This window comes from Maylandia zebra, unplaced genomic scaffold (assembly GCF_041146795.1).
Source record: "Maylandia zebra isolate NMK-2024a unplaced genomic scaffold, Mzebra_GT3a scaffold02, whole genome shotgun sequence".
Classification (NCBI taxonomy): Eukaryota; Metazoa; Chordata; class Actinopteri; order Cichliformes; family Cichlidae; genus Maylandia; species Maylandia zebra.
This window is the reverse complement of record NW_027490032.1, coordinates 3,140,511-3,168,500: the sequence shown is the minus strand read 5'-3', so window position 1 is coordinate 3,168,500 and position 27,990 is coordinate 3,140,511. Positions and strand designations below refer to the sequence as shown.

At 39.7% G+C, this 27,990-nt stretch overlaps 2 protein-coding genes across 4 annotated transcripts; one reads left to right on the top strand and one right to left on the bottom strand.

Annotated features, from left to right (window-relative positions):
* The first annotated feature begins 551 nt into the window (after positions 1-551).
* Positions 552-14,327, top strand: LOC143415632 (protein translocase subunit SecA-like). The gene is made up of 4 exons (XM_076880944.1): positions 552-614; positions 879-3,329; positions 3,450-4,257; positions 14,263-14,327. Exons 2-4 carry the CDS (start codon positions 903-905, stop codon positions 14,325-14,327), a joined length of 3,300 nt encoding a protein of 1,099 aa, XP_076737059.1. The 5' UTR covers positions 552-614; positions 879-902.
* Positions 14,328-17,883: 3,556 nt separating this feature from the next.
* Positions 17,884-22,009, bottom strand: LOC112430847 (interferon-induced protein 44-like). Of its 3 annotated transcripts, none has more exons than XM_076881037.1 (8): positions 21,950-22,009; positions 21,833-21,874; positions 21,702-21,735; positions 21,374-21,569; positions 20,598-20,753; positions 20,291-20,462; positions 19,297-19,397; positions 17,884-19,201 (listed from the first exon to the last, which is right to left on the bottom strand). In XM_076881037.1, the coding sequence occupies exons 2-8, from the start codon at positions 21,870-21,872 to the stop codon at positions 19,025-19,027; spliced, it is 876 nt and encodes a 291-aa protein (XP_076737152.1). In that variant the 5' UTR covers positions 21,873-21,874; positions 21,950-22,009; the 3' UTR covers positions 17,884-19,024. The 3 variants fall into 3 exon arrangements, with proteins under 3 accessions (XP_076737152.1, XP_076737155.1, XP_076737153.1); XM_076881040.1 differs by having other exon boundaries at positions 21,374-21,566; XM_076881038.1 differs by having other exon boundaries at positions 21,833-21,960.
* Between the last annotated feature and the right edge of the window lie 5,981 nt (positions 22,010-27,990).

Sequence of the window (27,990 nt, the reverse complement as noted above, 5' to 3'; positions counted from 1 at the left end):
TCAATAAAACTCACTCACATCAGCAGTGCCTGCATCTTGGGTCCTTTAATAATTCCCACACGGCTTGCCTTGCAAACCGTGACAGATACTTTGTTACCAAGAAACTGTATGACTGTCAGAGAAACGAAAGAAAAACTAGATTAAAACCAATGATGCCTATCAAATTCTTTCCATGACAAAGAAGTTTGCCAAGACATGCCATGACTTCAGCCAAACAGGACACACCCACATTTTTTGCTTTTGACTTTCAAGTCCTGCCCTTCTGAGCAGTGAATCCAGTAAAGGGGAAGTGGAAAGTTTTAGGCTGACTTGACAACTGATTAAAATGATTATAAAACTATTAATCAAATTATTCCTTGTTGGAACAGTCACTGTTTTGCTCTTTAGAAGTACACTTTATAACTTCTTCAAAGAAAGTGTCTTAAATTACAATAAATGCAAATCATAAGGGTAGGCTTGGCAGGAAATTCCCTTGTGACAGTGCCAGGGCAGGGTTTGTGAAAGAGAAACTAAAGACGCGAAATAAAAACACAGAACCAAAACAGAGACAGCAGATCCCCTGAGGCATCTTGACAAACATACATCATCTGCAATTTTTCTCATCATCTCAACAGGTCAGTATTAGATTTAAATAAAACTGCATTAAATATAAATAAAAGAACGTATTTTTTGCTCCTTCCTTGTCATAAAGGGTCACCACAACATATTATCTGTACATGTTTGATTTTTTTACACTGACTTTGTGTGTGTGTGTTGGATCGTGATTCTCAGTGTAATACAGTGGAGAGAATAGATGCAGGTTGCTTGGAAATTTGTAAACAATGTATTTTTATTTTCAAAGTAACAATCTCAACATATTTTACCTCTGTTTTGACCAGTGTCTTTTTCAAACACCTTTAAAAATGGATGCTGATGAAGAAATTCTCCTCCAGAAGCTGAAAGGACTGGTTACAAATATCAAATGGAGCCCAAAGGAGGTCGCTGACTTGTTTGATGCTCTTTTGAAGCGATTTGAGTCAACAACAAATAACAACTCCCATTTCCTCACATGGATGATAAAAATATTGCACTGCATAGAGATTTACTTTATTACTTCTGACTGGAAGGATGAAGATGGAAAAACACTTCTGGAACTACTCAGAGACAAAACTGTAACAGATGAAACCTTGAAGGAATATTTAGCAAATGACAGAGAGAAGACCTTGGAGGAAATCATTGATGAAATCCGCCAAGAAAAGTTGAACCAGGTTGATGTAAAGATTTTAGATGATGTCAGAGATATTGTATCAACAGTTCATCAAGACTGTGATATTAAAAATGACAGCTTAAAGAAGAGTGAACTGAAATCAATCTTAAAAAATCTGCTTTTGCCAATGAAAAAAAAATCAGCTGTTGTTTCAGGACCTAAACTCATGCTTAATTTTTGTAATGACAGCTCACCAAATAGTTATTTGAAAAACATCTTAAAGATTCTCTGTTTGGCAGTGAGTATAACAAAAACTAAAAATATTAAAAAGCCATTTCGGCCACGACTGACACAGATGGTGAGCTGGTGTCTGATGGCTCTTTCAGAAACAGGGCGATTGATTCAGGTTGGCACAGGAGAGGGGAAGTCCTGCATAGTGGCCATGTTTGCAGCTTTTCGAGCTCTGAGAGGAGAAAAAGTCGACATCATGTCAAGTTCATCAGTTCTTGCAGAGAGAGATTTTGAAGAATGGAAAGGATTTTATAAAGAGTTAAATATCACTGCTGATTATAACTGCAACAGGCCTGATGTAGAACTAAAAAAGTGCTATGAGTGTCAAGTTGTTTATGGCACTGCAGAAAACTTTGCTGGTGACTGGCTTCGGCACCACTTTCAGAGGTTGGACATATTAGGGCAGAGGAAATTCCAGTGTGCAGTAGTGGATGAAGTGGATTCCCTGATGCTAGACAAGGGTCATCATGTAGTCTATTTAAGCAGTAACATGCCTGCTTTACAGCATCTCAACCCACTCTTGGCATGTATATGGGCCACTGTTAATCAGTACAAGAAAACTGGCACATATACAACAGTAGGGCCAAAATTTCCTTTTTATCAAGTGCTGGAAAACATGATGAGCAAAGATGGTGATGAGTCCATCATTCGTCACATAGCAGAGGACACAGGTATACTGTTAAAGGGATCAGTCAAGGACCTGAGAAAGAACCCGAGCCTCTTAAATGAAAGTGTTACTGCTAACGAGCTGTCTGAGTTCTTTAAAACGGTGGAAAGGAAATTCCCATCTTGCCAGTTTGCTCTCCACCTCATACATAACAATGAAATAGAGGAACTCAAGAAAGAGCTGCAGAGTGAAAATGTGGAAAGCAGAAGAGTGTCACTGCTTTTACTTGATGGTGGCTTCTGTCAGTACATGTACTCTGATCACGACAGTGTGGTGAGAGCTGTAGAAGAGGAAGTAAAGAGATCAATTCATTTTACACCATGTGAACTGAACCAAGCTAAAAGCAGCTGCTACATCACAGGCTTCTTTTCAGAGCTGGTCAAATCTAAACTAAAGGTCTGGATTGAAAATGCATTTGAAGCTCAAGTCATGACAGAGGACCATGAATATGTGATGGAGAAACATGGAATCGTGCCTGTGGACTACAGCTGCACAGGGGTTGTTGAAAACTACATGAAGTGGTCAGATGGACTTCAACAGTTTATTGAAATGAAACACGAGTCAAAGATGAGTGACATGACAGCCATCACAAACTACATGTCTAATGTGGGCTTGCTTCAAAAGTATAAAAACCAGTTTGGAAGTCAGATCTACGGGATGTCTGGAACTCTTGGTCAAGAAAAAGAGACTGAGACTTTGCAAAAGATTTATGACGGTATCAAAACCTGTCAGATACCTTCATTCAAACGTAGAAAGCTGTTTGAGGTTGAAGGTGTTGTTGTAGAAGATGAAAAAGAATGGATTGAAAAACTCTGTGATGTTGTCATTGTACAAACCAGCCCTACATCATACAGAGATCCTAGAGCTGTACTCATCATCTGTGAAACCATCAAACGAGCAAAGATGATCCATAGCAGTCTAGGAGACAGAGTCCAGAACAAAAATCTTTATATAAACAACAACATGGACAACAGTGTGATCATTTCCAAGGAGCTTGAAGCAGGAGAAGTCATCATAGCAACAAACCTCGCTGGCCGTGGAACAGACCTTCAGGTTTCTGACACAGTAAAGGAAGCTGGAGGTTTGTTTGTTGTGCAGACCTTCCTGCCAAAGAATGCTCGTGTAGAGGCGCAGGCATTCGGCCGCACTGCCAGACAAGGATCTCCAGGATCTGCTCAGCTCATTGTCTGTTTGAGTCATCTGACAGAGTTGCTCCAATTAATGGTTTTAAGAATGAAACTTCTTTCTTTATTCAGAAATCTAACAGATGTGACTCCACTTAAACAACTTCTGTTTGTGATGCAGTTAAGGTCATATCAACAAAGCAACCATAATGAAGGATCTGCAGAAATGACTTCAACACTGAAGGATATTTTGACTGGAACACCACAGCAGGAAATAAAGATAATTAAACAGGTCAGAGACAGCACAGTGGCTGATGAGCTATCAAGCTACTTGGAGTCTCAGGTCCCAGACATGAAGAAGAAGGAAGAACTCTTCAATGATTATCTGGATGTACTGGATGATCTGTATACAAGCAGCAACAACAAACCAGAAGCTTCAGATTTGTCTGCTCTGAATGAGTTTTGGGGTATGTGGCTACTCACAAGCTTCAGTGCAAAAGATTCTACTGAAGAGTTGAAAAGTAGACTGAAAACAGACCTGGACACAGCGAGGCAGAAACTCAGACGGAGAGAATCACCATCATCAAACCTCTACCACTACATTAGCTTTGGTAATGACCTGCGTGAAAAGGGGAAGTTTGCAGAGAGCATCAACATGTACACTAAAGCCATTCAGAAGGATCACTGTTGGGGAGCTATTGCATATTACAACCGTGCTCTTACATCTTTGAAGCAGCAAAACAGGAGTCAGAGTCCAGACTGCATCAATCGAGCTCTAGAAGATTTGCAAAATGCACTCAAGTCTGTTCAGCTTCACTGTGACCAACTCGAAGTTACTCACAGGTTCTTAACACAGCACACCAACAAAGACAACAGTGATTCACTCACCAGGCATGACAAACACTTAATAGCCAGATACACAGTGTTGGTGTCATTCAAGGTAAACATTACAGAGGCCATAAAGAAAGTGGACAGAGCCAGAGATACAGGTGGAAATGTAAAAGTGGAGGAGAGTCTAGTCTACTTCATGGTTCCACTGGTGTATTTTTTGCCTTTTATTTTCCATTCAAGGCAATCAGTGTGTGTTATCCGCTCTAGAGATCCTCTGATGTGCCAACAACTCATCAGCCATCCTTCTTTTGATATTCTAAATGAACTTGAGTGTCTTAAGAGTCTGGGCCTGACTCATGTCTATACCTTAGACACACTGTTTTCTCTGGGAGGCTTTTTCTCAAAGATTGGTAGAAAAATAATGCAGACAAGTTAGCTCTTTTTTTGGGGGGTGGGGACATAAGCGAAGAAAGAGAATATTTGTCAAATTTTCAAGACTGGGACAAAAATAATGTTGGCCTACCCCTGAACCTCCTGATACATACAGCTATGGCATTAATTTCAAAATTCCATGTTTCCTTGTCCTCAAGTTAAATTCACGAGATTTTTAGAACATTTTACCTTAGCAATGTTTTTTTTGTGTGTGTTTTAATGCGTTTTAATGCAGAAGATGTGTACCATGCCTCTGCAATTCTGACATTTTATTATTACAATGTTTTAACGTGAAATGTGTTTCTGAGTTGATGAATAAGTTAACTGCAATAACACATTGTCAAAATTGAATCATTTGTGACTGGTGGATGACAGCCAAAGAACCATCACACACCTGTTACTATGGCCAGACTTGCAGTTTTATAGAAGATTTTTGGAAGTAGAAGTAAATGGTCTGTATTTGTATAGCGCTTTACTTGGTCCTAAGGACCCCAAAACACTTTACACTATACACAATCATCACATATCACAATCATCCACACATTCACACACTGGTGATGGCAAGCTACAGTGTAGCCACAGCCGCCCTGGGCGCACTGACAGAGGCGAGGCTGCCGGACACTGGCGCCATCGGGCCCTCTGACCACCACCAGTAGGCAAACATGGGGTTAGTGCAGGGGTCGGCAACCTGCGGCTCTTTAGTCCTTATAGTGCGGCTCTGCGTGGTTTGGGAAAATAAATTAGAAGTATTTAGCTGAAGTGTATTTTATTTATGTTAGTTCTTTTTTAACTTGTAGTTCTAAATTGGAAGATTATTGTGATATTGAAATATATAAATATAATTATATTCTATTATTTTTTCATCACTCAAAATAAGCGTCACACTCGTGGAAGCTGGTATACCCGCCGAAACGCTGTGCATTTATCGAGACTTTCTACCCCAGGTAGGCCAATTATGGATCTTGGATCCACATTATGTCAGCAGCTGTTCTCCACCGTGAACTATGTTAAAAACAAACACCGCTCACACCTCACAGATGACAGCTTACAGTCCTGCGTAAAGATGAAAGTGACTTCGTACAGCCCCTATTTGCAGACGCTGTGCGCAGAGGTTCGGGACCATAAGTCTTATTGTAAACATATCACGACAGACCCGACGATGTTTTCATGAACACGCTTTTCAGCATCTCTTTATTGGCCACTTTTCACACACTGTTGCTGTACGCATACAGCCGGATGTAGCTGTTCAGCTCACACCCCGACACACACCAACACAACAGCGTAGATAGCGCAGACGCAAAGGCGGCGAGGCGTGATTGCGGGTGCCGCTCAGGTGCGTCCGCCTGCCCTGCAGCCCCGCCACACACATTAACCAGGTAAAATACATATTTAGGCAGAATTTTGCAAATATCAATTTTTCAGCTTTTAGCATCTTTTTTCCAATTATCTTTTAAAAGTGAGGCTCCAACAGCCCAAAGGCGATATAAGGGCGGTGGCTCACAACAGTTTTTGTTTGCTGCATGGATCATTTTAGTTCAGCTGGGTGTCTTTCCTTTTGTTATATTTCTTTAAGAGTTCAAAATGTGTTAATTACATAAATAAATTGTAATTTTCTCTGTAGCACTTCAAGGATTTCATAAGCAACACACCTTAGTTGTTCACACAAAGCATAAAGGTAAAAACAAATATATATATATATATACACAGTGTTATCTTCATTTTAGATGTCAGAAAGTATTTGCGGCTATCATTGTTTTCGTATAAACCAGGTCCAAATGGCTCTTTGGATGTGAAAGGTTGCTGACCCCTGGGTTAGTATCTTGCCCAAGGACATTTGGCATGCAGCTAGGAGGCAGCCTTGGATCGAACCACCGACCTTCTGATTAGTGGCTGACCTGCTCTGCTACCTGAGCTACAGCCACCCCATGAGCTCATTGTGAAACCTAACCCCACCATATCATTTGATTTCCTGAGGTCAGATGGCCCAGGATGTGAGTGGGTGTTGAACTTTGATCCCTCTTATCTGTGTTTGCACTTTGGGTTTTACAGTTTCTTGTGTGTGTAAAAAGCAAATGAACATGTTAATGAATTCTTAAATTTAAAGGGATGCTTACTTTGATTACGTTGCATGAATGTTCAGGCATTAATACTGTTTTTGGAAAGCTGAACTAAAAGAATAAAAAGTAAATGTGAAAATGGTCACTTCATTGTGTCGTTTTTTTCTTCTTACATTTAGAGTCTCTTTGTTGACACGATCAAATGAACTGCTGCAGTCTGAGTAATTTTAAAAGAGAAAAGTATTTGGGTTGAAAGAGATTCTGCTAAAGTGAATGAAATGCTAATGAACTCCGAACTGAATGAAGACAGAAGTGGTACATCTCAAATATCTCGATCCGCCCGAAAGCATGAGTCATGATGGGTCACTGACAACCACGTGATGATGATTATCTCCCATTTGTCTTACAGATATATCTTAGCCTATATTTCATGTAGGTCTGGATCTTTAATGGATGTTTCTGCCTGCATGTGTAGAGGATTGAAGTATTTAGCAAAGAAAACACAAAGTGACCATATAAGAGGGTTAAATTAGTGTCAGTGTGACTAAAATCTTATGTGCAAACTGACAGGTGTTTCTGACAATGTCAAAAATTGTATATATTTCAGGTAATATGTCTTTTATTTCTTCTATTTTTAACATTTGGGAAAACTTAAGTCTGAAATCCAAATGAAACATATTTTAATAGTGTTTGTGTCCCACACTTTGGCTGGAACACTGGCGGCTGATCAAGGTCAGTTTTCAGTCACACACATATTTATTTTACTGCTCCAACATATTGACACTGTTACTGCAGTCCTCTGTAGGTGGCTATGGTAGCACTAAGACAACACTGCCACCTAGAGGTCAAACTGAAACATTTTTGTTTCTTCTGCAAAGTTTGTAAGATTCAAAAGAAGATTAAAAAAGTAAAGTTTGTTTTGAAAGATAAACAATGTTACTGAGGAAGAAAAGTAGGAAAAAAAACAGCAAAAAAAACAGCAGCTGGTGATAAACTGGACTCACTCAGACTGACACAAGTGCAAAAATATAAACAGAATTTTATAGTTTCTACTTGTGGCCACTTTATTAGGTATATGATGCTTGTTACATGTTTGACGCCTGTTTTTGTCACCTGAAACTTTGGAGGCTGTGATGTAATTGAAGTTCTTGGAAAAATGTGCATGTAGAGCAGCAAAATGCATGCATGTGTGGGTTTCCTCTTATAATCTGAAGATGTAAAAGGAAAAGGCGATAAGCTGGCCCAGGGGATCTCCAGGCCCCAAGGTTTTAGATGTGTCCTTGATTCAACACAGCTAATTTAAATGGCTAAATGACCTCCTCAACATGTCTCGTAGTTCTTCAGAAGCCTGCTAATGAACTAATCGTTTGATTCAGGTCTGTTGACCCAGGGAGCTATCTAAAACCAGCAGGACGTTGGCCCTTGAGGCCTTTAGTTGCCTACCTCTTGTGTAGTTGTTTGTCTCTCTGTGTCAGCCCTGTGAAGGTCCAGGATGTACCATGTCTCTCACTCTATGACAGGAAATAATCTGGTACTTTGAATTAAATTTAAGAAGAAAACTGTGTGAAATCCAAACTAAAGCCTGCACATCTTCCATCTCACTAACATTAACATGTGGGAAACAAAGAAAAAAGGTACAGGTCCAACTTCACGTGTTCACAGTAATAAAGTAGGTTTTGTTATTTGACATGATGTGATAACCACCATCACACTGATGGAGCAGGAACTCTGTGCAGCCCAGGACAGATGCTCAGTGTCTACCACAATGTCTTTGTAGGTCTCCCTGCAGAGAGGATCCCACCTGCTCAGGTGAATATGTGGATAAAATAAGAGGTGAAATCAGAATGAAGCTCCACACCTGTGACAGTGATCCAGCTGGATGGAGACTCTCCATGACCGCTGATGTCACACTTGTACTTTATACTTATAGAATCTATTGTTAAACTTTAATATCTTAGTAACTTCTTCTTTTGTGCTAAAGCTGAAAATTATTAGGTAAGATTCAGATTTCCCTCATAGAGTGCCCTCTAATAATGTTCTGTCTCCTCTTTGTATCTCTAAAACCCTTTAAACCTCCCTGAGTCCACACCACTCTAAGGGTTTTTTGGATCTAGAAACAAAGGAGAAAGGATAATCATTGCAGTGTACTTGCATAGTGGCCACAATAGACGTTTTCTCCATCCTTTCTCTCTGTGATATTATATCAACCCTTTGATCAGCTCAGTGTTATAATACGGAGCTCCCCAGGGGACATGGGAGAAAAAAAATTACGGAGGAAAAAAAAAAAATTAGGGAGAAAAAAAAAAATTAAGACGGACTTTTGCGAGATCTCGCAAAAGTATTGCGAGCGCTCGCAAAAGTATACTTTTGCGAGCGCTCGCAAAAGTATTGCGAGATCTCGCAAAACTCCAACAATGGCGGCAGCTACTTAGTTGTAATATTACTCTTTCTGGGTCACAAAATACACTTTTAAGATATTTTGAGGCGTGAATGTAGTTGTGTAAACGTCAGATACCTGCTCGGTTTACAAGACATCACATATTTGCAAAAGAGCTCCGACGTTTTTGGAGATCTGACACCCACTAGCTCGAAGCTAACGGGCGGTCGAGACCTACTACAGCCGGGAGGAACACCGCTTTCCCGGCACATCGTGCCTCGACCTCCCGGTCGGCTTCGAGCTGGCGGCCACTAGCTCGAAGCTAACGGGAAGTCGACACCTACTACAGCCGGGAGGAACACCGCTTTCCCGGCACATCGTGCCTCGACCTCCCGGTCGGCTTCGAGCTGGCGGCCTCCGAAGAATGCGGCTAAAACTTTTGCGAGATCTCGCAATACTTTTGCGAGCGCTCGCAATACTTTTGCGAGATCTCGCAAAAGTCCGTCTTAATTTTTTTTTTCCTCCCTAATTTTTTTTTTTTTCCTCCCTAATTTTTTTTTCTCCCATGTCCCCTGGGGGGCTCCGTATTATAACAAGTCAAATTGTTGTCCTCTTTTTTTCTGTGGCAGGAAGACAGTAGCACTGGGGAAACATTCCACTTTAACAAAGGAGAGAATAAAGTTTTAAAACCGCAAAACAAACCTGATGCCGTTCTTTTAATCTGCAAGAATCTTGATAGTATAAATGACTGATAATTATTTTAACCACAGAGTGTGTTGATCATGTTGCAGATTAGTAGAAAACATTGCTTCTTCCTGTAGCTGACTGTGGTTTATCTCAGAAGAAGTGAGTTTGTGGTTCACGACTGAAAGCTTCTTTCTGTTTTAATGTATGGGAAGAAAAAAATTCTGCAGGACAGACATTTCAGTTTAACCCACAACTAATTCTAGGGTTGTGAAGGAAGGTAACAAATACACACACACACACACGCTCAAATTCTATGTGTTCTGATCACAAGACGAACTACAAACTCTTGAGCCACGAATGCCCTAAATAGCAATGATAATAATACTTATGTGATGTAACACAAGCTTATAGGAATCATGTTATATACTGTTCCATAGCATTACATTTGAATTCAAAAGTTCGATCTTTCAATCATGATACATTTGTGAATGCATTTTAACAATCTAAATATGCATATGTACAGACAGATACATTTAATAATCATGAAAATTATGTTTTATTGCATTACAGTGATTTAACGTTAATTTACATTTGAAATGTGAAATCACAGTCTATTTACGTAACTTTAATGATATTCTAGAAGAACAGAACAAAACTGTAAAATTGTCATGGTCCTGAGTCCGAGGACTCAGTGTTTTGTGTTTCCTTATGCTTTTGTTCATTCCGAGTGTGTATTCTGTTGTGATTTTGCCATTTGTTAGGTTTCTGTTCTTTGCCTGTCTGCTTCCACTTCTCTGTGTTCCCTCTGTCTGTCCATGGTGTTATTGTGTCTGCCCATGAGTCTGCCTGTCAAGTTCAGTGTCCTGTCTGGTTCTCTGTGTCTGTTAGTTTCCTGTTTTATTCTGAAAGTTCATGTCTCATGTCAGTGTGTTCAGTTTTACCTCTCCCCTGTCTCGTTAGCCTAATTGCTCCCAGCTGTGTCTCCCTCCTGTGGCCCATTCCCTGATTACTCCCCGTGTATTTAAGCCCTGTGTTTTCCTGTGCTCTCTGTCGTGTTGTCTGTTTAGTTCCATGTCAGTCTGCATTATTCTGTTACCCGGTATTCATTCTGCGTCTCTCTGCCATCTCTCTTTGTTAGTGATGGGCAGATGAAGCTTCATGAAGCACTGAAGCTTTTCATCCAATTGGTTCACCCCAGCACAAAGCTTCTTGAAGCTTCATTTGCTCTAGTAGGACACCTACTGGACGTAAAAATATTAGCTGGCATGAATTTGAAGAGTGTGGCCTTTTGCACACAGCCTGTAAATGTCAACAACAAAAGGAGTGTGTAAAACATCTATATTGTAGTGATGCAGTATACTGTGTATATTTATACTGGCAGTATGGAACATGATTATTTGGAAATGCCTAAAATGGAAATGATCATATACTGTGAGGTGAGGTGTGGACAGTGGTTGTGCTTTTGTAACATTGAGGCAAGGACAGTGATTAGTGTTTAGGGGACACATCATTGGTTTTTATTTAAAAACAACAGTTTCTCCACTGTGGCAGGTCGTAGGCGATTTCTTTTTTTTCTAAACTGTCTCTAACTCTCACTAACCGCAACTCTCCATCAAACGCCCACATTTTGAATGGGGTCTGAGGGGTTTATATCGCTGTCATAGCTCGCGGCAAAGTTCGAACCGCTTCCTGAACCAGTCACGTGGTACAGCCGGGCAGCGAGGCTTCGGACGTCATCATTTTCAGCTCCTCCCATAAATGAAGCAAGCCTCGATACGCGCTTCGCGGAAACGCCCCCTCCATTACTCGACACACGCTTCGAAGCCTCGATACAGTACGTCACATCACTACTCTTTGTGCATTTTGCTCCTCCTGCCGTGAGTGTCTGGTTTAAGTTTTGTTCTTTAGTTTTCCCAGTTTAGGTTTGTTTACTCCCTGCTCTGCTCTTCCTGTTTTGTCACCTTCTCACCGCTGTAAATAAACACTCACTCGCACCCCAGCCAGTACCTGCATTTTGGATCCTTTTTTCAATACACCACACGACTGCCCCCAGCCATGACAAAAATGCTTTTATATTAGGATTTTTCTCCTACAGTGCAGCCATACCCGCGACCTTGTAGTTGTTAGTTCACATTCATTGGCCGATGCTTAGCGTCATGTTATTATGTGTCCCAACATCCAATGGCATGTCACATTGTTTTCATGGCCACACCCTCACCCCAGGTGCAGAGGCCTATTTCTGTTCAGGAATGTTGTGAATACTTTGAGAGTCATATTAATTGCAATTCCTACCTCTACTAGGGCTGCCACGATTAGTCGACTAGTCACGATTACGTCGAATATCAAAATCGTCGACGACTGATTTAATAGTCGACGCGTCGTTTGAAGCTTTGTAAGATCACAAAAGACGCAGGAATAAGTAGTAGGATTTAAGAGTGTAATAACGGACTGAAACAGAAGATGGCAGCACTGCATGTTCAAGGATGCCAGCTGCCGTTAAACTGCGACGAAGAAGAAGCTGTGTCCCAGAATTCATAGCGCGGCCCAGTTCAGTTTCCAACAATGGCGGCAGCTAGTTAGTTTTAATATTACTCTTATTATTCTTTCTGGGTCACAAAATAAACGTTTAACATATTTTCAGGCGAGAATGTAGCTGTGTAAACCTCAAATATCTGCTCAGTTTATCAAGACACCACATATTTTCAAAAGTTATCATGAGGCCTTTTGTTCTTTTCTCTCTCAAGATGATCCCACACAAACTTTAATAATGCTGAGGACAATCTATGTATTAAGATAATGTAATTATGTCAACACCATTTATATGTACTTTAACAAAAAAAAAAAGTATTCTGGCTTTGCAGTATATTTCTCTGCCTGTTTGAGGAAGAATGCCTGTCAAATGACCCTGACCTCCAAGAAGCCATTTCAAGGTCTTTAGACTTAACCTTCCTCGTGTGTTAGCTTTCTGTTATCATCTCTTATTCAAAGGAGCTTGCAAAGAAAAGCGTCTGGACTTCTTTAAGTTACTTGAAGACGTTTCACCTCTCATCCGAGAAGCTTCTTCAGTTCTAAGGTCAAATGGTGGAGAGTCCCAGATATAAGCCTAGTGGGAGTAACCCCCCACAGAGGGACAAAAGGACCCCCTGATGATCCTCTAATCGCCTGAGCCAAGGTGTGAAACTGGGTGTGGGCCCCAATCTGCCAGTTTCGGGTGAGTTCATTGTGAAACCTGGCCCCACCTTATCATGCGAATTCCTGAGGTCAGATGGCCCAGGATGTGAGTGGGCGTTAAGGCGTCTGGGAAGGGATCTCAAAACTGGATTATAGATGGCAGACAGTTGGTGTCGTAAACCCCCGCCTCTGTTCAAAGATGGTCGCTCACAGTGGACATAGATGGCTTCTTTCACTCCTCTTTCAAACCATCTGTCCTCTCTGTCCAAAATGTGAACATTGGCATCCTCGAAAGAGTGTCCTTTATCCTTAAGATGCAGATGGACTCTCCACCATTTGACCTTAGAACTGAAGAAGCTTCTCGGATGAGAGGTGAAACGTCTTCAAGTAACTTAAAGAAGTCCAGACGCTTTTCTTTGCAAGCTCCTTTGACTACGATGACCTGGATGACTGAGAACCTTCACAGACATATCATCTCTTATGTTAGCGGGTCGGTTTTGACCCGTGAATTAAATCAGCTATAAAATATACTAAAAACAATAAGTTATCATCCAATTTGTTTCTCATCTCTTGGTTACCTTGTTAGGCTTCCTTATCCATGAAAATTTTGGTTTTAATACTTTTGGCGTGGGCCTCTGGGTCTTTTTTTGTCACTATACCCCTCGATTTCAATTTAAAAAAAATTGTAAAATGAACCTCAAGAGAATCATATTAATAAATAAAAGGTTTCTGTGTTACTTGACTATTACTGAGGGGTATAGGACACATCTCTTAAATAAATCTGTTTTATTGATTTTTTTCATTTTAAGATTAATAACTAAAATTACATCTATGGTGTTACGGGTCGTTTTTGACCCATATACATTTACATCAAGAAAGTCAAAAAAATGTTGTTTTTTTTTCAGCAGTAGATCTTTAATATAAACTGAAAAAAAGTCCACTCCTCCTTTGTTTTGGTTATAGTTGTGGGTAATTGTGGGCTTTTTATCACTTCCCAATGATACAGCTTCACCTTTGTGAAGCTGCACCAATCTCTCCCAGACATCCCTGATGGCACAATTCCAAAGAGAACTGTTACTCTGTAACATCTGAACATTCTTGTATAACATTCAACATGTTGTAAATTGTGCAACAAACTATATTCAGTAGTGTTTTTTTTTTATAACCGAAAGTTGTAGCACAAGTCAAACAAAATAAATCCTAATGTATACCTTACATCTTTCAGAATGAACCAAATGAGTCAGCCCTCAAGCACATTAGAACTCTTCACCTTTGACAACTTGAACAGTCAATAACACATTATAACTCAGCAGGTCTCAAGTAAGTGTGAACAATTACTATTCTAAATGAATTATTATTCTTTATTTACTTGTGATTTATTTTGTTTTAACAATTCTTTACCACAACAGTTCACACTTGTTCTATGACCCTCTCTGTAGGTTTCTTAGGTCTGGTAGACCTTCTCAGTATCTCAGACATTGGGGAAGGTGTTCAACAGGGTTAGCACCTCATTGTTCAGTTCCAGTCTGTGGCACTTGGCCAGAGGTGGCGCTGGTTGACTCGAGTCCATGTTAGTGCACAAAGTAAACTGCTCGCTGTGGTTGTGGAGCAAAAACGCTGAATTCGGAGAAATAAACCGTGGGAGGGGAACGATAACGACGACAAGAGTCTCCCGATCATTTACTCTTGCTGTCCTGTGAACAACATCGGCGTGGTTTTAATTGTTTGCTGTTTTCGCGATCGCGTCGCGCGTGAGGATATCACCAGGTAAACTCGCCACATTTTTAAACATTTTGTTGTTCAACAGCATCAAGACTGACGGAGTGTGTTTGAGATAAACAGATGACACATTTGCGAGTTTTTTTTGCTGGTTTGTCAGTAGTAGCTCCTGAAACGCAAGTCTGCCACACATCTGTTCGACTAACGCCAGTTGATCTAAATGCCAGTAGATCTGGAACACCGGCGATGGTGAGCAGCATGGCTATTTTCCTTTCATCTGCCCGACGATCCACTCCAACAGCTGCAATATACAGTTTGAACTGCTGTTTGAAAGTCCTCCAACTTGCATCCACGTTTCCAGTCAGTTTCAACGGACTTGGCGGTTTTATTGCATCCATCTTGTTGCGTTGCTTCTTATTCTTACCCCGACTCCTGGTACCATGTAATGTTCTTATTCCTCTATGAATAAAACATCAAGAATTGCTCCTGGTGCTAGCTTCAGCTAGCTGTCTATTGTTTTTTCTACAACGATCACTTCTTCTATTCTGTATATCTTATTGATTCCAGAGCGCCCCCTTTGGGTAGCTTCAACAATAGCAGCTATCATTACACCTCCTTAGAAACCTGGCCATCTGAATCGCTATGCTGCTCTGTGTCCTCTCCTTCATTTTCACCAAAATATGATCCTGAACTTAGCTCACTGTGAATCTTCTTCTCAGTTTTTGTATGCTGCAAATTGTAAATGTGCAATCTGGAAGTCAAATGGCCACTCAAATAGTGAATTCCCCTCACGTCTTGATATGCCCGTGTTTATTTTGTTTGGTTTTTGTGCAGGTATACTGCAAAAACCATGCAAAATAAGAATCCCCTGAAGCTCATATGATTAGGAGAGGAGCTTGCTGTAAGTGTTTTAGCTGACAGTGCACTTATGATTTCAGTTTTGGCTTTAATTATTGCTTTATACTCATAATATTATACCTGGGTCGAAACCGACCCTAACAACACAAAGGTCATAATTTCAACTAGGGCATTTTATAATTTAGTGAAAATATATATATTTTTTTTATTTGGTAGAAATAGAGGTTCCTAACAAAGTCAAAAAGCCTTGATATAATAAACCAGTGGTTCTTAACCTGGGTTCGATCGAACCTTAGGGGTTTGGTGAGTTGGTCTCAGGGGTTCGGCAGAGCCTCCGCTGTGACATGCACGGCTCATTTTGTGCACCAGTAAAAAACATATCTATGTCTTGAATTTGAAAAAAATCACATTTTATTTTTAACTAAAGAGGGGTTCAGTGAATGCACATATGAAACTGGTGGGGTTCGGTACCTCCAACAAGGTTAAGAACCACTGCAATAAACAAATGTATGTGATTTTTTATGTATTTGAAATTTAAAATGGGTCGGTGCCGACCCTAACACGAGAGGAAGGTTAAGTGCAAATGAAAGGTCAGTACAACAAAAACTTTTACTTGTCATATTGAAAGATCAACATATTAACCAATATTTGATGTTTGTTGCAGAAAAGGAATTGGATCAGTTTGAATGAGCAAACTATTATGTATTTTGTTATTTTCCTTTGTTTAAATTCTATTCCTATTCTGTTTTAATTGAGTTTCCGTGTTTGTTTACAATAAAACTCCAGATCCAAGTGACAACAAGGTAAAATAATGTTACCTATCGATAGTGATGGATTATCGCAGGAGGCCTCAAATCACCAGCAGATGTCAGTACTTCAGATCAGAAAATGAATTTAAATAAGTTATATTTGAATTCGCATTGCTCAGATTGAGTCTGAATTGCTCAACTTGAATAAATGTTTTTAAAAAATTAATTTGGATTTGCATAATTTGAAATCCAATGTATTGGTTTGGAAATGATCATCACTAAATTGAAACAGAATTTTATATTTTATAGATGAATGTATTTGCTTGTATTTGTATGCTTCTATAATGTATTTTATGCTTTTTAAAATTTAGCTCTCGAATACTTTAAGTTTCACTTCTACAATTTTGTTTTTGGGTCAAACAAGAAAGCCACAGAGAAATCGAGCACAGGTTAATAGAGCTACACTGTGCCAGCGGACCCAGAGTGTTACTCTGCGGACCTACAGCATCTTGAGTTGGAACAGGGCACAGATTTAAGTGTTGAGTGAGTCCTGTACACTTGCTGAGATCCCCACAGTATGAGAAGGCAAAGTTTACTGGGTAATTTTAGGTGTATAGAAACTGCAAGTCTCTTCAATTTTAGTACTCATGAAAAGCACCATGGGTTCATTCATTAAACGTGCTGAAAATAACCTTCATGATATGAAGCCACAGTGCATCAGTCTTTGGTTAAGATACTAACCCCATGTTGCTCTCTGATGCATCCATCCGAGTGTAAATGTGTATGAATGTTAAATAGGCACTAACACATTAGAAAAAGTGCTGGGTGTGATTGGATGAATGAATTAGTTGTATAAAGTTGTATAAAGCGCTTTGAATGCTCAAGTAGAGTAGAAAAGCACTATATAAGAACCGGTCCATTTACCCGTTTGGTGGAAATAGAGTTGTCAGTGCAGAACTTCATATACTCTGATATACACTCTGTTAAACCATCAATGTCACTGCCGTGTGGTTCATCATTTGTTTACATGACGCTTTTTATTATACATGTAATACATTTATTACTAACCTGAGAGTTTATCGACTGGTCATTTGACATGACCAGAACTGAAACAGAATCGTTTTAATTTAACTCCTGACAAGTTGGCATATATTTGGTGGTGGTTTAAAAGTCTTCCTCCTTATTCCTGCTCTGCCAACTCTCAGCCTCATTCTGTCTCTCCACTTCCTTCCAGCCTACAGCAGCCAGAGCTTAAAGTCAGGGTCTTCTCTTTCCTGTCCCTTGTAACATTCTGCCTTTTCACAGGCCTCTGCTCTGTGTTGCCCATCAACGCCCCTGAACCTAGCACTCTTCTCTCTCTTTGTTCTGTCAGCCATCAGCAGCCTCAAGCATTAACGTCTTCTCTCCTGGCTTATTTGCTAACTCTCAGCTCTATCACTGACTCTCCTCTATTTCCGTTCCAGCTGTTGTCACAAGATGTGACAACAGTAAGCAGGCTCATTCTCTATTCTGCTGATCTAGCCCTTGCTAACCAGACCTTTCCCAGCTTTCCTGTGTGTGCATTATTGCTAATGTACTTATGTCCCATTCCCTGTAGGTCAGGACTTCTACCACAGTAGGATCACTCTCCTTTTCTTTGCAGGTCCTGCTCTAATCTCTATCACTGCCGAGACGGGCCATGGGAGTCTGCCAAATACGTCTATAAAAATTCTGTACATCAACAAATCATGTTCATTCTTTCTAATGATCTCTCTTCATTTAACTTTATTTAACTAATTAAATTTATCAGAATCAGAATCAGAATACTTTACTCATCCCGAGGGAAATTAGGGTTACAGCAGGCAGCACGCTAATGGCGCATGCGCACTTACAAAGGAACCTTCTGACCAACTTTACACAAACATCACATTGGGCAGACATGTCAGAAAGGTAGGCTGATAGGAAAAAACAACGAAAATACACTACATGAGGTAAGAGGAGGAGAAAAAAAACTCCACTCAGACTGAGCTCCTAGTGGGAGAACAGTTTGATAACAGAAAAAACACCTCAGCACAAAAGCACATGACTATCAGTACACCATAGAAACATAAGACAAGCAACAGGGGCGGGTAAAGGGTAAGAGAGAGCCGGTGTAGACAGCGCATCCGGTCCTGCAGTATATCTGCGCTGGTCCAGTTGACTGCTATCTTCCCCGGTAGGGCACAAGCATCGAAGGCGTTGGAAAGGGAGGGGGGATGAGTGAGTGCTTATCAGTGTAAGTGTGTGTGTGTGTGCGTGTCCATAGTTTAGCTGAGACAGTGTCCTTCGGCCTATCAGGCTAAGTAAACAGTCCTCCAGCCAATCCAGGTGTCCTTTATTTGACAAGCTCAAGCTTTTTGGAAGCTTTGTGTGTTTTCCAGACTTAGACAAAGACAAATATTGTAGTTATGGAGATCTCAGTTATTTACTTCACAAATTTATCGTTTTTATGTAGTTTATTACATTTACAGGTTTTGTTGTTGGCATTTTTGTTCCTTTTCTTCCTTCTGTTTTGTTTCCTTTATTATAGTCAGATGAATTTTTGTTCACCCAGGGGTTTCATATCTGCCTAATTGCCTCATGTGTGTATTTAAAGGCTCAGTCTCCCTTTGGCCTTTGGCAGAGCATCTGGTAATACAGGAAACTAAACTTTAATAATAAACATTTACAAAACAAATTTAGAGGATTCATATTTTTCTACTAGTCTTAAAACACATCTTTTTTCAGGGAAATATAGACCTTAAATTTCTTGATTTCAGAATTTTGATGGAACCATGCTTCCCACTCACACACAATGTAACACATACAATTATTGTGATGGTTTTAACGAAAACCACACTTTCAGTACAGTGGATGTCTAGGTCTGGGATCTTAACTTTCTGTTGAGGGAGTCATTTCCAATGTCAATGATGTGTCTCATGGCGTTCATTATTATAGCATCCATGTCAGGATTCAGTTCTGTTTCTGAGTGGTAGTTCTTCACTGGAAAAATAAAGTTAATAGGGATGCCCACACGTTTGCTGAACTCCTCAATCTAAATTAAAAAACAAACAAGAAATATAAAAAATATGAGAATTATTTTGACAGTTATAATGCATTCCTGTATACAGTTCTATTAAAATATAGTACCCTTTTCTGCAGACATTCGCTCTTGTAGACATTTGTCACATCATGTTTTATCTCAGGAAAAGCCTCGTCAATTTTGGTGAAAATTGCCACTTGTGGAATCTCTGACAAAATAAAATACAAATATTGAGTGAATGGATTGTGATGTGAGATAAGTGTTTCCTAACACTTCTAGTTGTACATAAAAGACGGTGGTCCAATTTCTATCTGGAAGAATCATGAAAAATTTGGTAACTTCCAAATGACTGTGGTTACAACTGTGACTGTGGTTACAACTGTGACTGTGATTTGTGAACTGTGATTATAACTGTGAATCCAAAGACCAGGTACTTGGAGCTGCTGCGTGGCACATACGAGTCTGATGTTGGTGGAATAGTATTGACAGCTGAGATAATGTACAGGATATACACGGGGAATCTGTGGGTGTTTTAGCAAAGAAACTGATGCGCTGTGGCTCCAATTGCTCAGTGTAGCTCTCTCTTAAACCCATTTTACAAACTCTGGTTTAGACTCTGATCCTACCTACATTCTGCAAATCTCAGGTGGGTTATGTTTGTATACTGTTTGTATATTATTTATGTCTTTGTGCTTTGTGCTATTTTGCTCTTGTGAAGATAGCTCTTATTTGTTCAATTCTTCATTTACTTTCATTTTCACTTATAAATGCTATATAAGACAAAAATAATCCTCTTTTTTGAGGAGGTATTTAACTAAAAAAAATCACATATTTTGACTTTGAATTATATATTTTACGTGTGAGCTTACTAATTAATACATTTCTATCTGTATTTATAAATTATATACTAAGAGTAATGCTTCATTAATAAGGAATTAAGGGCTGACTTATAGCTTAACAATGTGAATAAGTGTTATTCTTTATTGATGGGTGTTTACACTGAAATAGCAATAACAATAACAAGTACTGATGGCTTACATTAGATTTTTTTAAGGCAGTTAGTTCCCATTGTAAAAAGAAGAAGGAGTGATTTTTGCTCACCCAGCTCAGTGGCTTCATCTCTGACGTCCTGTATTGCTTCCACAGTGGCATCACTCATCAGAGATGCAGTGTTGGTATCAACAACACAAACCAAAACGTGCACTTTGTCATTCTCAGTTGGAGTTCTGTTGTAGTATCTATCGCCTTTTGACAGTTTGTTTTCAGGGTTGAACTAAAAGATAAAGTGTAAATATAAAACAAATAATGTAAAATGATGAATTACCAAAATAATAATAATAATAATAATAATGTAAAAATCTCATTCTTTTAACTGAATGTCAGAATTTTTAAAATGCAGTAACTCTACCACGTAACCATCTTTTATGTGGCCCTTCAGCGCCTGTTTGACATCTTTCACATGAATCCTTCTGTTTCTTCTGCTGGTTGTCTTTTTCAACCCCATCATGTCATTTAGGACAAAAGGGTAAAAGGCATTTCCCTTTTTGATCCTGCAGGTTGTATACTGTGGATCACATATGGAGAATACATTTATTTATTTTAACATTCAAACACTCTCAGAAACAGGTCCCATAATGATTATAAATTCAGAAGAAATTTACAATCTATTGAGCTCTTGTTATTTTCATAATTTGTTGCCGCCACAGCATCACCGCTGGGTTAGTGGAATTTCATACCGAAACTTCAAGGTGAAAATTTTTAAGTTATTATTTTGGCCTTTTGAAACCAGAGGTGGTGAGCAAGGGGTGAATCTGATAGAGAAACTAAAGTGCCACTACTACTAGAAAGCAGCATTTGTAACACGAGCTTGTGAGGCAGGAGGGGCTAACAAAATCAGACAATGATAGCTATTGCATCTAGTAATAGCTAGTGCTCATTAGCACCAAGTATTACAGGGTTAGCTCATTGATGCTACTGATAGGATAGGAACATGGTGCATTCATTTGGTGGAACATAAGACTATCCGATTCCAGTTCTCACCACATGTTAACTTGGCATACATGACAGTAAAAAGCCTTCACCAACTTGCACATTCATGGATAAAGCCAGATCACTGCTCTGCCTACAAGTTATTTAGTGAGTCACATATTAACTGTTACTGGCATAGTTGTACTCTGTCCATACCTTTTTGGTGGAACAGTCACAAGCGTTAGTCACCAAAGCCTCGCAACATACTCTCTTTTGTAAGACACTGTTTACAGAATTGATGAAACTAGATTTTCCAGCTCCAACTGGACCATGAAGAAGGATCCTAAGATTTTGTTCTTCAACCTCAGGTTTGTAGTTCTCCACAAAATGCTGATCAGTTGAGTTCTCTCTGCTTAGGAAAGGAAATATTACATTATCTCACACCTTACGTGGAAAAAATTTATAGACATGGAACAACTGGGTAGTTTACTGACTAAACAGAGGAAATAATTCAAATGTATTTTTTTCTGTGAGCTTCACTCACCCATTGTTAATTTGCCTCCACGGGTTTTCAAGAACTGACATGAAACAGTTTAAAGAGAAAATAATATTTATGTATAGTACATTTTTTTTTGGATGACAACTCGTATCATTATAGCTTTTGAATAAACTTACATAGAGATGGAGCAACTGTTTTTGAAGACGAAGAACCCATAACTGAAATATTTATTCTATTTAATTCAAAGTTTACAGAAACGATTTCATTCTTGCTTTGGATTAAAATGAACCTACCTTTGCTTGACAAAGCCTGCCACCCAATGCCAGAATGTGAACCTATCTACAGTTTTAAAGTCTTCCAAATCTGTTTTTTTCTTTCAATTTAGCAGAACATGTGACTTCTAGAACTTCCCCTTTGTCACAGTTTACTTTCATTTTCATCTTGTTTATAGATAACATGAAAACAGCAACATATTGATGTTTCCACTGTCACGTTTACTGAAAATATTTAATCTTACATCCTAACAGTGTGCTGTGTCACTGTGTCTTTATGATTTCTGGAAAATGATAAAATTTTAACTGTGGCTTTTCATTTGGTTGAGTTTGATATACTTCTATCATATAAAGTCATGTATTCCCACAAGGGGTTCTGCAAATTATTAGTTTTTTAAAACTTATAAGTAAGTAAAAAAAATTTTTATATAGCACCTTTCTAGATAAAAGATCACAAAATGCTTCACACAAGGATAACAAAGCATAATTACTTTGTTATTATGTGAACTTGTCATGGGCGACTAGGCTTATTCAGGGTTTGGATTTAACCCTTTAACCCTTTAAAGTCGGTCGGAACGGGCACGCTCTGTTTTGCGTAATTATTTTTAAATCCCGGTAGCTCTGCAACCACGTAAGCTAGCGCAATAATTTTTTTTGCATATGAAACCAGAGGAGTTGTACTTACATCTTATACCATCAGCTTGTCCTAGGTCACAGTTTCCTTCCACATATAGCTTTGCAAAAACTGCATAAAAAGCACTTGCAGCAACAAAAACATAATATTCCAGAAACACGCTTTGCCGATCCGATCAGCTGTTTGTAACACTTCCTACGTCCATCAGCGTGAACTATCGCATGTCCGCCATGACCTGCCCGAAACCGGAAGTGATGTCATTTTCGCAGAAATGTAGTTTTTTACCATCAAGGCCTCATGAGCCTATACTGGTGTTTTTAAAAGTTATGTTTGACTTTATGACTTTCTGTGTCGTTTCTGGGATGCTTAGGACTCATATTGCACTGCTGGAAATAGTTTATTTTGATGCAGATGCTGCTTTTTTGCAAATTTGCACTATAATATTTATTTTCGTTTTTCCTGCAGTGTATAGAAATTGGTGTATTTCAAAAATAAAACTATGAAGACACTCAAAATAAATTTCCTGTGGTAGGAAACTATTTTGTGCAACTTTTTTGTATTTACAGTTTTGAGGGATAAGCCTCTTAAATTTCTGTAACTAGAAATATATGTTAAAAAAGCAAAAACGATATTCAATTTTTTTGTAGTTTATTGCACTTTTTTGCAATTTATGTAAGTACTATGCACTTAATGCATACATATTATGAAAATCTGGGCTATAATGGTTGTATTGATGTATAGCAACTTGAAATTCTCCCAAAAATGGCACTACAACATGTAAAAATATAATATAAGCTCTGGCGGACTTGGTTCTATGGTAGGTCTTAAAGGGTTAAAGCTGGTCGGAGCGGGCACGCTCCGTTTTGCGTAACTATTTTTAAATCCCTGTAGAACCAGAGCCACGTAATGTTTTATCTGAATTTTTTCTGAATTTTTCAGTAGAATTCAACAGAGTTCCGAGTTAGTTCAACACTTAATCGAGTTAAAATAACACATCGGGAGTTGATTCCTGAAAAGTGTTACTGTGGATTTTAGTCGTTACTGCATTTTAACACTGTGGGTGTTAAATTAGACCACACCTTCATTTCCTGTGGAGCTTCGCATTCCAGAATCTTCGGTCGCCATTTTTTCTTGCTTCTGCGGTAAGTTTTATTTGGTTAAATATTAAGTTTTAGATTGATGTTAGAACAAGTAACATGATAACTAGTAAAAGAAATAATATTTATATCAAAATGCATCATCTTTAAGTGTCATATTTGAATTTTAACTGTTTTTGTTAAGCTGGGCTACTGCTAGCTAGAACTCTACAAAGTACCAGTTACTTTCCTAATATTGTTACGCCCCAGTCTAGGGGTACAGGAACGCAACATAAGTTTGAAAAGATTGCCCCGCCCTGGTCCCCAAAAACCATACACAGAGGGAAACCAATTTCTTAGTGAATGGTGATTTATTTTTCTACACTGCAAAAATGAGGCTCCGGGGTGAACAAAGGCCAAAATAACAAACAAAACAAGCTAAGTCAGGAGGAGGTGCTATCTAAAACCCTATGTGAAATCAAATATCAAACAAAAGACAAGCGCTACACCTAACTCCCTAACTGAAATAAACAGGAGAAAACAGTGCAAGGAAAACAATAAGGCAGCTCACCCCTTCTGTTCCAGTGCTATTTACAATGTGCTATTTACAATGAAAACTAATGTACACACTATATCAGGGGTCACTAACAGGCGGACCGGGGTCCGAGTCCGGACCCAGTCGCCATCCTATATGGACCCGGACCTATAGTTAACAAAATATTAAATTATATTTAATTTTGACGGGGTGATTCAATTTTAAGCGGTAACGTTACATTGTATTAGACCACGGAACATACAAACCAATTGTGTGCGAGTTAAGCCACCCACGTGACACTGCTTAGCCAATCACATCTGTGCATTCAAGGTGATCGCAACGCTGAGTGCAGACACAGACAGACAGAGGAAAGAGACGGTGAGTGGCGAATGACAAGCGAGACGATTAACGATACAGTGAGACAAGACGTGAGTGGGAGTCACGAAAGGTAAAACAACTATGGCGCTTTCAAAAAAGAGAAAAGTAGACACCGAAAATAGAACTTTCAAGACTGAATGGACCAAGGCATATATGTTCATTCTTCCGGCCGCAAGCAGCAAACCAGTGTGTCTCATATGTTCAGAAACCGTGACACTGATTAAAAGTGGCAATGTCAAACGCCACTATGAGACAAAGCACAAAGCTTTTGAACAATCATACCCACCCAAGTCTGAACTTAGGTCCCAGAAAATTAGCAGTCTCAGAGCCCAATATGATCAATCCACAAGGATCTTAACCAGTTCTTTCACTGCCCAACAACGTGCTCATGAATGTTCCCTCACAGTTGCTTGGATTTTAGGTTAACACAAAAAGCCCTTTGCAGATGCAGGTGTTGTCAAAGAGTGCATGAGTGCAGTAGCAGAAACATTACTTGAGGGTAAACAAAAAGAAGAGCTTTGTGACAAAATAAAGCAAATACCTATGTCAGCATCAACAGCCACAAAGAGAAGTGAAATATTAGCTCAGGATGTGCTGTCCCAGCTGGAAGAAGCTATTCATAAGACACCATGTGTAGGCTTGGCTGTAGAGGAGTCCACTGATGTGTCTGACAATGCTCAGCTGTTAGTTTATGTAAGGTTCTTCAACAATGATAAGAAAGAGTTCTGTGAAGACCTGCTAGGTGTAACTTCTCTTCACAGCACTACAAGAGGAGAGGATATTTACCTGGCCATTAAGGAAATGTTAACAAAGCGAAGAGTAGAGCCAAACCAAGTGGTTTCAATAACCACAGATGGAGCCCCTGCTATGATGGGGAGAGAGAAAGGAGCTGTAGCAAGAATGAAAGAGGACAATCCCGAGCTAATCTCTTACCATTGCATTATTCATCAGTCTGTCTTATGCTCCACCCTGTCAGATGAGTATGCTGAGGTGATGAAAACAATGATGGAAATGATAAATTTGCTCAGGGCATCTTCTTCTTGTCATCATCACATGCTCAGGAAATTTCTCAGAGAAGTTGATGCACATGCTGATGATCTTCTGCTTCACAACAATGTGAGATGGCTTAGCAAAGGCAGGGCATTAGAGCAATTTTGGTCCATCAGAAGTGAAGTAGCAGCTTTCTTGGAAGAGCTGGAAAGTCAAAAAACAACAAACTTTTCTCTTTTTAAATGATGGGAAAAACATGGATATTGTGGCCTTTTTGGTTGATATCACTTCACACCTGAATGAACTGAATTTGAAGCTGCAGGGGAAGGACAATTCAATTTGTGAACTGATGACAGCTGTCCGCTGCTTTCAGAGGAAACTTGAAGTGTTCAAAGAAGACCTGCAAGGAGACTATGCACACTTCCCAACAGTGAAGGAACAGGTTCAGGGACAGAGAGATGTGTCCTCTTTTGTTGACTTTGTTGATAAGCTGATTGAAAACTTCAGCAAACGTTTTGATAGCTTCAGCTTTGGACAGCAGCTCACCATGTTCATAAAGAACCCATTTGCCATCACTGATGTCAGAGGATTCTCAAAGGAAGTCACATAGCACTTCAAGTGGGCAAATGCTGGGCCTCTTCAAATGCAACTGGTTGATCTCCAAGCAGATGTTGCCCTGAAAGAGCAGTTTGGAAGAAGTGAACCTGCCACTTTCTGACCCCAAATGGTCTCTGAGACAGCTTTCCCAAATCTGAGGAAAGTAGCCCTGTACATCTTGACCATGTTTGGCTCCACATACAGCTGTGAGGCAGCTTTCTCCACAATGAACATAATAAAAACTAAATATCGTTCCAGGCTCACCAATGAGCACCTACACATGTGTATGAGAATGGCCTTGACACCATTCCAGCTCAGATTTAAAATCCTAGTAGAGCAAACTAAAGCTCAATTCTCTTACTGAACAACAGAAAGTGGGGAAGTGGAATATAAGGGGGTGAAAGAAAGAGAAACTGTAAAATTGTTAAAATGTTTTGATCTTATCTGTTGAAAATGTATTGAGACTGTTAAGTCGAGATGTAAAATGTAAAGAAAAAGGGAAACTTTTTTTTCTGAAATTAAGCACTTTGTTTAAAGAGGCACAATGTGAAGAGAAATTGTTGAAGGCAAAGGAACTCAGACTCAAGATATCTTATACATGTGCACACATGGACGATCGTCCCTCACCGTCCAATCCATCCTGCACCAGATGTGTGCAGGACAAATGTGAGACAGAGAAAAGACCGCCCAGGGCTTTCAGAGCTTTCTTTATTTATACTTAAACCGAGCTTTATTGTTGATTACCTGACAGGAAGACCACAATATGTACGTCTCCCACAGTGTGTGTCTGACAAGGTGATCAGCAACACAGGGGCACCACAGGGGACTGTCCTCTCCCCCTTCCTCTTCACCCTCTACACCACAGACTTCAGCCACTGCACAGAGACCTGCCATCTTCAGAAGTTTTCTGATGACTCTGCGGTGGTTGGATGCATCAGCAGGGATGATGAGACAGAGTACCGGGCTGTGGTCGACTCCTTTGTCACGTGGTGTGAGCAGAATCATCTGCAGCTCAACGTGGCAAAGACCAAGGAACTGATCGTGGACTTCAGGAAGACCAGGAAACACTTGACCCCTGTTTCAATCCAGGGGGTCAGTGTGGACATTGTGGAGGACTATAAATACCTTGGAGTACACATTGACAATAAACTGGACTGGGCTAAAAACACCACAGCACTTTACAGGAAGGGCCAGAGTCGTCTCTATTTTTTGAGGCGACTGAGGTCCTTCAACATCTGCCAGAAAATGCTGAGGATTTTCTATGAGTCTGTTGTGGCCAGTGCGATCCTCTATGCTGTTGCATGCTGGGGGAGCAGGCTGAGGGTCGCAGATGCCAACAGACTTAATAAACTAATCCGTAAGGCCAGCAATGTTGTGGGGATGGAGCTGGACTCCCTCAAGGTGGTGTCGGAGAGGCGGATGCTGTCCAAGATAAAGACAATGTTGGATAACACCTCCCACCCACTCCATGACATGCTGGTCAGTCACAGGAGCACGTTCAGTGAGAGACTGAGATTACCGAAAAGCACCACTGAACGACACAGGAAATCATTCCTGCCTGTGGCCATCTCCCTGTACAACGCATCCACTTAACACACTGTTTACTGCTACAACTACACATGTTTCTTTACCAGCTATTTATTTATGAGTGACTTATGTATGTATATATATATGTATATATTGTACTATTCTTAGTTAGTGTATTGTCTGTCTTGTCTTAATGTTGGTTTAAAATGGAGCACTGTAACAAAAAAATAATTTCCCCCAGGGATCAATAAAGTATTCTGATTCTGATTCTGATTCTTTCAGGGAAGTAGGAGTGGCAAAAACATTTCCATAAAAGGAGAAAGAG

Excerpts from the sequence above, each read along its gene's own strand:
- LOC112430847 (XM_076881037.1), bottom strand. The coding sequence starts at position 21,872 with ATGGGTTCTTCGTCTTCAAAAACAGTTGCTCCATCTCTAT. Across the intron at positions 21,570-21,701 it reads TGGAGGCAAATTAACAATGG|CAGAGAGAACTCAACTGATC; the intron begins GTGAGTGAAGCT and ends TCCTTTCCTAAG. Across the intron at positions 20,463-20,597 it reads ACATAAAAGATGGTTACGTG|TTCAACCCTGAAAACAAACT; the intron begins GTAGAGTTACTG and ends TTTATCTTTTAG.
- LOC143415632 (XM_076880944.1), top strand. The coding sequence starts at position 903 with ATGGATGCTGATGAAGAAATTCTCCTCCAGAAGCTGAAAGGACTGGTT. Across the intron at positions 3,330-3,449 it reads CAGGATCTGCTCAGCTCATT|TTAAGGTCATATCAACAAAG; the intron begins GTCTGTTTGAGT and ends TTTGTGATGCAG. Across the intron at positions 4,258-14,262 it reads GGACAGAGCCAGAGATACAG|GTTTCTTAGGTCTGGTAGAC; the intron begins GTGGAAATGTAA and ends CCCTCTCTGTAG.